This window comes from Balaenoptera ricei, chromosome 19, assembly GCF_028023285.1.
Source record: "Balaenoptera ricei isolate mBalRic1 chromosome 19, mBalRic1.hap2, whole genome shotgun sequence".
Lineage (NCBI taxonomy): Eukaryota > Metazoa > Chordata > Mammalia > Artiodactyla > Balaenopteridae > Balaenoptera > Balaenoptera ricei.
In genome coordinates this window covers 51,234,336-51,246,836 of record NC_082657.1, presented here as the reverse complement: position 1 = coordinate 51,246,836, position 12,501 = coordinate 51,234,336, and the positions used below count along the sequence as shown (strand labels likewise).

At 42.3% G+C, this 12,501-nt stretch overlaps 1 protein-coding gene across 4 annotated transcripts in view; it reads left to right on the top strand.

Annotated features, from left to right (window-relative positions):
• The window catches only part of WDR59 (WD repeat domain 59), an 88,937-nt gene that overhangs the window by 59,945 nt on the left and 16,491 nt on the right, over nucleotides 1-12,501 (top strand). For all 4 annotated transcript variants that reach the window (XM_059904818.1, XM_059904816.1, XM_059904819.1 and 1 more), the window contains 3 exons: nucleotides 356-509; nucleotides 9,645-9,778; nucleotides 11,013-11,094. In XM_059904818.1, coding sequence (XP_059760801.1) covers nucleotides 356-509; nucleotides 9,645-9,778; nucleotides 11,013-11,094 — 370 coding nt within the window. The remainder of the gene's footprint in view (nucleotides 1-355; nucleotides 510-9,644; nucleotides 9,779-11,012; nucleotides 11,095-12,501) is intronic.

Here is a 12,501-nt window from a genome sequence, read left to right as displayed (position 1 = left end):
TGTTTTGATGCTATCGTAAATGCAGTTTTATTATTTTCCAAATGTTTGTTTTTAATATATAGAAATACAGTAGATTATTGTAGATTGACCTTGTATCTAAATTCACTTATTAGTTTAAGTAGTTTATAGACTCCTTTGAATTTTCTATGTATATAGTCATAGAAACATTCTCCGCTTCTGCAGATAAAGTATTTTTCAGTTCTAAAAGTGCTCTTTGATTCCTTTTTGGAGTTTCCATTTTTTCCCCGTTTTATCCATCTTTTTCTCCTGATTTCATCAAGCGCTAAGAATGGCATCACTTAGAACTATGGAAAGATCCAAGCCAGTATGGTTAATCGTGCCTTTTCAACCACAGATCTCTGTCAGCTTTGTCTGCCTATCATACTGGCTTGATTGCACCCATGAAGATCCGCACAGAGGCCCCCGGGAACCTCCGTTTGTACAGCGGGAGCCCCACGCGCAGTGAGAAGGAGCAGGTCTCCATCAGCTCCTTCTACTACAAGGAGCGGGTAAGTGGCCGATCCACGGCCTTTGGTTCTTATCCCTTCCCCAGATTCTTGTCCTTGGCCTCCCTACCTGCCATGCACAGCAGCTAACTTAGTGATCCCCCTGTTGTCTTTCCCTTTCATAGTTAGTGTGTTCGAGAAAGACCATTGCTTTGTTCCTTTCGGTTGGTTTTTAACTACTGTAAATTGTATAGGAGGGGGAGGGGTGGTTGGTTGTTATAATCCGTACTCTTCCCTCCCCTTTAACCCTGTCCTGTGATCCCCATACATGAAGTCGATTCCCATCCTCTCAGATAGAATCACGCAGCTTCAGGTCTTCCTGGGTATTCTGATGTTTGTCAGCAAATTAAGGGATGCTTCAGAAGGCTTGGGATCCTGATATATTTGGAACTTCATAGTTGTGGGAAGTTTTCAAGTTGACCTCTAAGAGGTTTTATACTTTTACTCAGTCTGCACTGAAGTACCCATTTGAATGGACCGGTTTATAGAAAAATCGCCTGAAACTGTCCTTCTGTTCCTGGGTTCTTAAGGAACTCATCATCCCTACAGTAGCTATTAAGCTATCAGAAACCTTTGGTGACGACAGTGTAGAGAATATTGGCAGAGCGTGGGAATGATTCTGAGAACTTTCTGTGTTATCAGGTTGAGTCTGGCTTAAACTGTCTTTTAACTGACATGATGTATTAACTGGTTACCACTGAGCTACTCACAAACTCAGTCCTTAGGAATTCTTTGTTGCTCTCTCCCACTAATTGAGAAATGATGGATTGACTATAATTAAAATTTGTTTTTTTGTTAAAAATTGAATTATTTAAAATAAAACCCCAATTTCCAGCAAGTGTTAGAGGTGTGTTCACTTTGATTGCAATGTAGTGTCTAACCTTCCTGGTTTGCATGATGTTGGCTGTCACTGACTTTGTCAAGTCTTAGGGTTGTATGTGACAAATGAGTGGCAGGAACTGATGCTTGAGACACGACCAGTCTTGGGCAAAACCTTCAGTCAATTAGGGAAAATGATTTTTTTGTTGCCTTTCTGGCCAGCTCCATAGTCCCTTTCTTTGCATCTCTGACGGAGTTCTCCATCCCACCGCCGCCTCCCTCCACCCCGCCCTGTCCTGCACCTGTCACAGAACTTCTTAGAACACTTTTATATTCCCAAGTCCTTTACATTCAAAAAAAATTTTTTTTTATTTTTCTGCAAGCTAGCGGGTAACTGGTGAGAAGCTTTGATAAACTGGTTGGAACTAAGGCATTTTATTATTGATGTAGTAGCTAAACAAACTCAAGGTTGAATAAATGTGGGAATTTTCTTTAGCACCAGGGCCAGGTTGAGGAGACCTTTTAGTCAAAGAGGCAGTTCTGAATTCCCCTTTGCGTCATGCCCCGTGCTTCTCGTGCTTGGGTTCAGATTGGGCAGCATAGCTGGGACTTGCACTTTTGACCCTGTGATAGTGTGTAAAGGTCGTGTTTCATCAAAATAACTCCAGTTCCAAGAAGGAGCCTCTCCTAATGCAGAAGCATTTGTAAGGCCTACATTTATATTTTTGATGGTCTGGACTCTCTTTTACGACAAACACACTGTAATCATGAAGAGGGAACAAAGGCACATAGATAATTAGCTCTTATCAGACAGGATCTGCTGGGGCGTGGAGGAAGGATTGTGATGTTTCACTTTGGGGTGATTCCCAGTGTGCTGCTTCTCCCCAGAAAACGGGCCATTATAGTCCCCTAGGATGACATAGTAAGTGAATTGTATTTCAGACAGTGAGCGAATAAAATGGGGGGAGGTAGTTTTATTATAATTTTCATATGAAACTTTTGTATTGATGTATAGCATATGTACAGAAAAGTTCACAAATCATAGGTATATAATTCAGTCAATTAGCAATCACAGGAAATAGACTGTTCCAAGAAATAGACTATTCCAAGAACCCTAGAAGCCCTGGGGGAGGGAGGCACATTTTAATGTATGACACATAGTAATTATTAGGTTAAATCATATGAAACTGCTGATATTTGAGCATTTTTGACCTTAAGAAAAAGTTTCACGTGGTTCAACCTAGTAAGAAGTTAAAATCAGTTATTAATAACTGGTCAGTCAGTTATTTTGTGATAAATCTAAAATAAACTTGTAAACTCTCCTTGAAGCTTGTTCATGCCCATCCCATTTACATACGGCATGGGAAAGGAATTACAGGAATGAAATATGGCCATCTTATCTTCCTCACAGAGGACGATAACGGTTTTATCCCTCGAGAAGTATTTTCTGATTCTTGGGTGTCTAGTTTCAAATGTCAAATAATATCACTTTTATTACTTTTGTCCTGGAAACGATTCCAGTGTACTAAATTTCTCTGTGCTTAAGTCTTCATTTTCAGCCCAAATTTTATCTCCTGCATACTTTTATTCTTGTTTAGATCTCTACCCCTGAGAGCTTTAAATGAGTAAGAAGAAAGGAAAAGAATATAACTGCATTAAAGTATAACAATGAAAGAATTATAGAGTATTTTGGAGATTGCAGAAATATCTTCCTAGAGCCATTGGGGACTAATACTCATTTCTCTTGTTTTTGTGTTTTTAACCTGCCCTACTTAGGTCATCTTGTTATATCACCAAAGGTTCTCCAGATGGAATTCCAATGTTTGCTCTTAAAATTTTTTTAAATGTGAGAGATGTAAAAATAAACAAATAAAACCATTAAATTTCATAAGAAGTTAGAAAGCACAGAGAGATGCTAACATTCATTTGGTAACTGGACCATCTATTAATAGTTGATGAAATATTGTTTATTCTTAGGGTAAATCAGAAGGCCCAGGACTTAAGATCAACATCAGGCATCGCCCTGTAAACATTCAAAAAATTTTGCAGCCTCCCACATTCACTTCAGTGGACATCACTAAAATAGCTTTAATGTAAATAACTGGGGAGGTCTTGAAGTAAATAGAGTAATTTCTGATTTCCCGAAACAGTGTTGTATGCTCCCAGTTTCACACTGATGCTCCCGCGGTTAGCGGTTAGCGAGAGCCCTGGGGACCATCACGCTTCAGTTCTCTCAGGCTCTCACTTCCTCGTGGCACCGCTCTGAGGATGGTCCTGCAGCCCCAAGGTCAAGACTTCAGTTTCCCTGGCGCCCCCTACAGCCACACACCAAAAACAATTCGGTGTTGAATCTCTTGAGGAACTTCTTCCTTCTTAGGAATGAGAAGCTTCTCGCACATACATATGCTTTTGAAGGGGAAGCAGAGTTCTCCACCTGTTTCCTTTTTTTTGGCCACGCTGGCCTGTGTGGGTCTTAGCGCAGCATGTGGGATCCTAGTTCCCGACCGGGGATGGAACCCGCATCCCCTGCATTGGAAGCATGGAGTCTTAACCTCTGGACCGCCAGGGAAGTCCCTCCACCTGTTTCTTACGATCTTAATTCTTGTAAGAGAACCACAAATCTCCGTCGTAGTTCCTCTGTCAGAGCTGTGTGGATGTCAGCCTCCTGATACCTTGAAATGTGTTTCGGACTAAAGGACAACGACATTGTCCACGCTGTGTATGGAGTGTGATGGGTTGGGAGGGGGGGTGAGGGAATCTAAATACTGCTGTGCTGAGTTTCAGATTTTTCAGTCATTCCCATCCCAATTTTGCAGTATATTATGGTACCTTTGAATCCATCAGATGTGTGGGAAGCTTTCATTTTATTCTATATTTTTTCCCTTTTAATTTTCTTGGTGTTTTTCTTCCCTCCTCGTGGGTGTAACGTTTTCACGCACAGATGTCTCCTCGCTCTGCCCGGCGACGTTGGTCCATACAAGCAATTAACGACTTCCCGGTACTGTGCGCTGTGCAAATGCTCTCCTTAACTAATCCTGTCTCTGCCCAAAGGCCCAAGAATAAAATGCCACCTGCCTGGCTTTGAGGAACCTGAAATGACAGGCTGGCTGGTTTTCAGGACCAGCATAATCAATTTCTCACTCTTGGGAATCAGGCGCCAAGGACTGCCTCCTGGTTCTATCAGTTTCAAATGGGTGAATACTGATATTGTTAAGGATTGTGAATGGACTTCTTTGAAAATGAAGCTGAATGCTGGATTTCTTGGAAAGAACCCCAGTGATAAACCTTTAGCTCACCTGATTTCACTTGGAGTATTTGTATAATTTCATAGAGCTTTCAAAAGCCTACCTTTGGCATGGCGGGGCAGCAGAGGAAGATATAAGAGGCTTCTACCATTTTGTCTCCGTTTTTATCGTCTTGCTCGAGTTCAAAGAGGGAAGTGCCCACCTGCTTCATTGGCATGACACCGAAGCTAGATTTTAATCCTTTGGGAATTTCCTGGAACAAATTTTTTTCCTTGCCATCAATATTTTGCATTGACAATAAAACCTCTGCAATGGACATCTTCTCTTCCTTTTCTCTTGCTTACTCTCTCCTCTTCTGTCTTCCTCTCCCACCCCCTTTGTGTTTCAGTCGTGCCACGGTGACCTCAGGCTGTGCAAGACAGCTTTGAGGCTTTTGTGTAAGTTTCATTTGGTGTAAAAAAAAAAAAAAAAAAAAAAAAAAAAATTTAGGGGCATAGTCCTATAGCCTTTTCATATAAAAACCGGTTGAAATCAGGAGCCTTGATTAGCAAATTCCACTGCTGCCCAACAACCTGGAGGTGGAGCTGCCTCCACGGCCATCTTTCCTCAGAAAGCCTGTCCTACCAACCCAACTGCTGCGTTTCCACTGATTTTTCCAGAAGTCCCTGCTCCTGCTGCTATTTAAATAGGAACTCGTTTTGACTCACTGCCCACTCTGCTGATGATTATGCATTGTCGACGGGGTTGCTGCGAAGCAGTTGGTGGCTTATTCTTGGGCTGTTTTTACATTTAACCCATTTATTGGCATCGATGTTGCCTCCGATTGTAGCAGTAACACTGGTGGTTCAGTCGCAAGCTGGCTATTGGTTGTCATTCAGTGCTCTCTGCACCAGTGCCTCCCCCCTCCCCCCGCCCCTCCCTCCCCACCCCCATCCTCCCTGTCCTGTTGCCCGTAATTCCATGAACACCTTCTCGGTCTGTTCAGAGGACCATCCCAGTCTCATCGTGTGATAACTTGTCTGTCTTGCTTTGTCTCTCCTCCCTCGATCCCTGCTCATGGAATCTGTGGGGAAGGGGTGTTTTCTATCGATGGGGCATTGAGATGACCTAAGAGAAGTGCAGAGTCCTTCACCTCCCAGAGGTACCGATTTTACTGCACAGAAACGTATCCACATTTAAGCCCGTCAGAGTGGGACTGGAGCAATGCAGGAGGTTTTAGGGGGCTTTGGGGCCCCTGTGCCCTTTCCTCACCCGGAAAGGTCAGCCACACCTCATCTCGGTGTATCATTGTTGTCGTCACCTGACAGGTGCTCAGACTAGAGAGGTTATTCTAAAATCTCCAGCAACATACTATGGCAAAGAAATCTTGGGAAGGTGTGGATGAGGTATGAACCATTTTTGTTGCCAAAACACTAGAGGAAACACTCCATGCTTCTTAGGGAGCAAGTGGGTCCTAGGCCTGATTTGAGATCTACCACATCTTTGTTTAGGCAGCCTTGTTGGATTTGAATCCCCAGAATAATTAGCCACGAGACAGGTTTACTGAGTGACCTCCATAGCCTGAAGGGGAGATAGCTCATATTTAAAAACCATCAACCTCCAAGTTTGAAAAAAAAATATTTTGTGACCCCCCCCCCCACTTAAAGATTTTTTATAATGTTTTATAGTTATTCCTTGCTGGATTAAATGAACAAAAACAGCTGTCCCTTAATTGCTTTCACACTTTGATTCTTGGTGGCAGCTGTCATTAGGGTGATCCTGTGTTAGGGAATCTCCTTCTATTGTAGGCTCAAAGGCAGCTGATGGAGGTCCATAAAGCACCACCTGTACATCAGTACAGATCAAACAGAGAAGCACTTGGAAGCCTGGTGTCTCAAGAAGCTGACAAGGAAGTCCCAGGAAATACAGACAGTGATTTCTGTATTTCTGTGAAGGGTAGTTGCAGAAAGCTGCCCAGACCACTATCTTTACATTTTCATCAAGGACTTATTGATGACTCACATGGGCCCGTTTCTGCCAATCTCCATCACCCAAGACTGCAGATGGGAGAAGAGCCCTGAGACGTCTCTTTGGACCCTGAGTTTTCTTTTCTCTGCATGTATCGAATCCTAACAAATCCAAAAAGGAAATTAAACGGCGCGAGGTTCAGGCTCATGAGCCCGGCCTGAAACACAGCACCTTGGCCTGAGCCTGGCGTGTTAAGCCCTGTAGCCGCAGGAGCTGCTTGCCTCTGCCTGTCACCAGCGCGTTGCTCTGGCTCAGCAGTGCTTGGCAGAGAAGTGACTTTAGAAGTGAGTAATTGTAGACAGTGGTGTGTTGGACAGCCCTCACTGGAATCAGATGTTGATCTCCATACATGCAGAAATGGATCTGTTTTTATATGGATCAAACTATTTACATATTAACAGGTAGCTTAGCCAGGACTTAATTTCCCCCCCTTTTTAATCTAAAATCATACTCTTAAAAGCAGGTTAACAAGTATGGGCTTAGCAGCCTGAGAACTTGTGTTCAAAGCTCAGCTCTTAGGAGTGTGGCCTTGAGTAAGCTCACATCCTCACTGGTGAAGTCCAGGGCGTCTCTCATTTCCCAAATACTGGCTCCTCTCTGGCCATTGTAGAGAAGGCTCTGGGGAAATAGGATAATTGCTCGTGATCTTCTTCCACATCCATTACCCAGGTCCCTCTGCTCAAGTATTTTTGACATTCTGAAAATGATCCTTTTTAGAAATATTGCAAGTCTGCTAGGAAAAACGTTCTGACATGAGCTAGTCTATTTGCAAATGAACCACTTAGGGCACATGGGCCTTAATATTATGCTTTCATTGGGTTTGCTTAAAAAGTCAGGCGATTGTGGATGTTTCCAGTGTGGTCTGAAAGCTGTAGACCCCATCCCTCACGAGGCCTCCATTGGTTTCCAGCATTCAGTTAAACGGATCTGTCGTGAATTGCTCAATTGTTAAGGGCTTCTTATTTTCTCTTTGTAATAAGGAGCCAGAGTCAGTGCCTGGAACTGTTTTAGAAGCCTTTCAACCAACCCGGAAGACCCAATTAGGTGGATCCTCTTAGATTCCAGATGGAATCTTTTGAATGTAGATCTTTTCTTTCTGCCTTTAAAAAAAAAAAATCCAGTACCCTAAATCTCATTGGAGATGACGAATTACGTGGGGCCTTGTGGGTATGTCATTTCCCGGGATTTTTAAACTCCCGGAAGTCTGGATGAAAGTCACAGTGAAGTGAGTTTATGGACTTAACGCCCTCCGTGTTCTAGTTAACCACGTTGTGCTGTCCCATCACTGCAGGGTCGGTGTATGCTGAGTTACTCTCTGTAAAACCGGTCCTAGTGCTCAGGGCACGTGTGACAGCACAGTCTAATGTCGATAAACGCTGCCTGGTTCCAGCCCACCCTGACAGGCCGTTTTTCTCCTTAGCACACTTGCCCCTTACTTGCACCCACATCACAGTTCTTTAGAAAATAACCAAGGCCGGTAGAGAATTGAAGGGCTACTAGCCCCCAAGAATAGATGCAGTTTCCTCTTGTGTTGCAGAATAATGACTTGTGTATGGATACGTAGTAACTGAACTGCTTCTAAGACCAAATAGGTTAAGGTTCCAAATGGATAGCATATGTATTTACAAACGATGATGAACAATTCAAATACGTTCGCTAAACATCTACATTTACCCGCCATGCACTGAGTCCGGGTGTCCTGGCTTTAGCAGGTTCCATGCTGCTTACTAATCCGATAGGAAGTTACGTGCGTTGGACAACTTTGGGGGTTAGATGGGACGTGACCGGTCAGAAATGCCTGGATATAGACCATGACTGATTTATGGAAGAGTGATTGTATCAGAATCACGGGTGGAAAATGAATTTATCTATGAACCATCTAAATAATAATATACTCTGCATGCCCGAGAGTTTATGGACATTTATAATAATTACAGATTTTGAAATTGCACTTTTTCAGTTGACACTTTGCAGTCTCACCTTTTCATTGTCCCCTGATTAACCTTGTGAGATTGGAACCACAGAGCTTATCATGAGCCCAGACTTACCAGTGAGCAAAGAGAGAGTGACACAAGCCTGAATTCACCGCAAAAAAGGAACGTGCCTGGGGTCTCATTGAGCCAGGGCATGTGTTAATAAGACCAGTAAGCCTTGGTTTCCTGACTCCACATTACAGGGCCCTTTCACTGGCTCCTTTTGCCTCCTTTGTTAATAAATATGTCACTTCCCTCCTGAGTTGAATCACTTTGGTGACCCTCTTTCTAACTTCTGGCAATAAAATAAAATAGAATATTGCTCCCTTGGCTGGTCGTCATTTTGAAGATACCAGATGGGGCTACACTCTCATAATTCTTATTTTCCAGGACATCTCTCATTTCCCACATACAGGCTCCTCTGTAGCCATTTGTAGGGAAGGCTCTGGGGAAATAGGATAATTGCTTATGATCTTCCACATCCATTACCCAGGTCCCTCTGCTCAGGTATTTTTGACATTCTAAATGATCACTTTTAGAAATAATTCAAATCTGCTAGGGAAGACAGGGTAATTTTTCTTGAGCTGCTTAGTTTCTGTGTCTGCCTCCCATAGATGAAAGTTTGCAGATCCCACACTGCTGTGTCTGAATTAAATTTCAACAAATCCAATTTAAATTGTCTGAAAAGGAAAGAAAAAAAAAAACAACTTTGATTAGTTTCAAGCAAGGATTTTGAACCTAGGGCTGAACCCAACCTTAAAAGTTGCTCTTCTCCCACATTTTTGTGGTCTTTACTAACTTATTTACTTGCTGTTCTTTCTTTTTTAAATTCTGGCTTCAAGGTGTTTTTGAGCACCTGCAGAATGTATATAGCACTGCAGTAGGTGCTTATTTTCCTCTTAGGATTCTGGGCCGTGAGCTCAATGCCCTTTGTCATCCTTTTATTTTCTACAGATGCTGATTCATAATAATTGTGGGCATGATGTAATGCAAGGTCTCTGCAAATTACCAGTGATCCAACTATGGTGTGCTCTGCAAATGTAGGTTTCCGTTCATCAAAGTCCCCATTAGTTATATCTTGTCATTTCCCCCAGAAATCAAGGAGATGGAAAAGTAAGCGTGAGGGATCGGACTCTGGGAATCGGCCAATCAAGGCTGCTGGGAAAGTGATCATTCAGGATATTGCCTGCCTTCTTCCTGTTCACAAGTCATTGGGAGAACTATACATGTAAGTTCAGAATTTCAACTACGCCGTGCTTCCCACTTAGACATGAATATCAAAGTTGTTTATTTTATCTTATTTTATTTTATTTTTTGGCCGTGCCTTGCGGGATCTCAGTTCCCTGACGAGAGATTGAACCCAGGCAGTTGAAAGCCTGGAATCCTAATCACTAGGCCACCGGGAACTCCCTGTTAATTTTATTTTTTGAGATACTGGAATCCTTTTTAGGAGAGGCCCAGTGCATTAGCTTTCTTCTGCTGCATAGCGAATTACCACAGACCTAGCGTTTAAACAACACACATTTATTATCTCAAAGTTTCTCTGAGTCAGGAGTCTGGGCATGGCTTACCTGGGTCCTTGCTCTGGTCTCCCCAGGCTGAAATTACGAAGTCAGCCGGGTGGCGGTCTTAACTAATGCTCAGGGTCCTCTTCCAAACTCATTCAGGTTGTTAGCAGAATTCAGTTCCTTGCAGCCGGAGAACTCAGGGAATTTCATCTTCTCCAAGACCAGCAGGAGTGTCTCACTGATGCTTCACTGTCTTTCTAAGGTCTCATCTGATTAGGTCAGGCCCACCCAGGAGAATCTCCCTTTTGACGATTACGGGAGTGATATGTCATCAATATTCACTGGTCTTAACCCCATTTAAAGGGAGGGTTTATACAAGGCATGTACAGCAGGGGCCAGCAATCTTGGGCACAGTCTCAGAATTCTGCCTCCTGTACTTAATATGTAAAACAGTTTAAAAGCAGAGCTACTTTGGTTGAAGGGAGCTGGGAGGTGGGTGACAGGCGCACAGAAGCTGCTGACCTGTGGTTCCCCTTCTTCCTGAACTTGAACACATAATAAAAAATATTTATTTTGTTGTTTATGTACAGCACATTACTCCTTGTTAGAAACTACAGTCAGCATTATACATATCTAAATCAATTTTTATTCAACCCTTAAGCCTGGGGAACTCCCCAGAAAAGCTAGCTGGCAAATTGTTCTTTGAATCTGGCCTCCTTTCCTGACTTCAAAGAGGTAAGCAATTTCACCTTCCCCAGGCCTGAACTCACAGTGTAACATCAACTGTAGGTAAGCTTTTTCTCCATGTTACGTAGAAAGGGAGCTTAAGGCCAATACGAATAAAACATTTTGAGTGACAACCAAAGAGGCAGTTTTTAGTTTATTTGTTAAACCAGGAGTAATTGATTTAGAAGTCAACTGGAAATAAACTTTTTAATTCTTCTTAAATTTCAGATTGAATGTGAATGATATTCAAGAAACATGTCAGAAGAACGCCACTTCTGCCTTGCTTGTTGGAAGGAAGGATCTCGTCCAGGTATTTTCCATTCCTTTTGTTGGAGATCTGGATTTTTCTCTTGGAGCAGGTTCTTTTCACTTTATAGTTGTGGTTTAGTGACATTTCAAGGTGTACCTCCTATTTTGTAATTTCTTTCCCATTTTCTTTGCCAAACTGTAGGGCTAGAGCAGCTTTTTAAATCCCTTGGATGTTTTTCTTATTAGTGCTCAGTTGAGGAGGTCCTAAAGCATTTACTAAGTGTTTTTATAACATCTCTTTTCTATTCTAGGGCAGGGTGATTGTTAATACGTAAATTTGGATGTCTTTATCTTTGCCATTTACACCCTCAGTTCTGTTTTGTTTGTTTTTTACTTTTAAAAATGCTTCATTTCATAAAAGGTTTACCAAGGCATTCCTTAAGATAGAGACATGTTCAGTTTTAAAACAAGGTGTAATATTACAAGAATTAAAATTTCCTTCGTCTTTGCAGAAACACATCAGTGCTTAGGCAAGTTGCTCCTATATTGATGAGGTTTTTTGTTTTTTATTTATTTATTTATCTTTATTTGTTTGGCTGTGCCACGCGACTTGCGGGATCGTAGTTCCCTGACCAGGGATCGAACCTGGGCCCTCGGCAGTGAAAGCGTGGAGTCCCAACCACTGGACCACCAGGGAATTCCCAGTGTTTTTTTTTTTTTTAACTGTTTTATTGAGATTGTAGTCCATAGACCATGCAATTTACACATTTAAGATGTACCATTCAGTGGCTTTTAGTGTAGTCATAGCATTTTGCTATCATCACCATAAGCAATTTTGGAACATTTCCTTTACCCTGTAAAGGCACCCCACACCCCTTACTTGTCACTGCTCAAGCCCCTCTTCCCCCATCCAGCCCTCGCCAACCACTAACCTATGTTCTGTCTCTATTGCATCTTTTATTCTTTAGCATGAGGATTAGATTGAGCAATGGAAACTATGAGCTACTGTCCTATCTGCTCAGTTTTTTCCTTGTAACCCTCCAAGTGACCCAGAGCTAAGGCCTCTCCTTGATTTTTATCTGATTGAAAAATCCCTAAGATTTCCTTTTGTCTCCTAGTAAACACCGTCAAGTCTCTGCTGCAAACCCTTTTAAGTAAAACTTAGAGTCATGGATTTAATCTGTTTCTTTAAGGACCCAGCCACCTAAAATTCTGCAAACACTAAGAAGGCAAAACAAAGTAGTGGAAATAGTGGGGAATTTCTAACAGGTGGCGTCAGCCCGACTCCGCTCCCTAGTGGTGTAACACTGGGCCAAGTATTTCCGACTCTCTCAGCGTCTGTATATTTGTCAAATGAGACCCACAAGAATAATTGCCTCATAGAGTTGATGAGAAGATTGGTTCACGTTCTGAAAAAACATTCTCTGAGGAAAAATTACTTCCTAAAGTGTTTTGGTTTTTTTTTCTT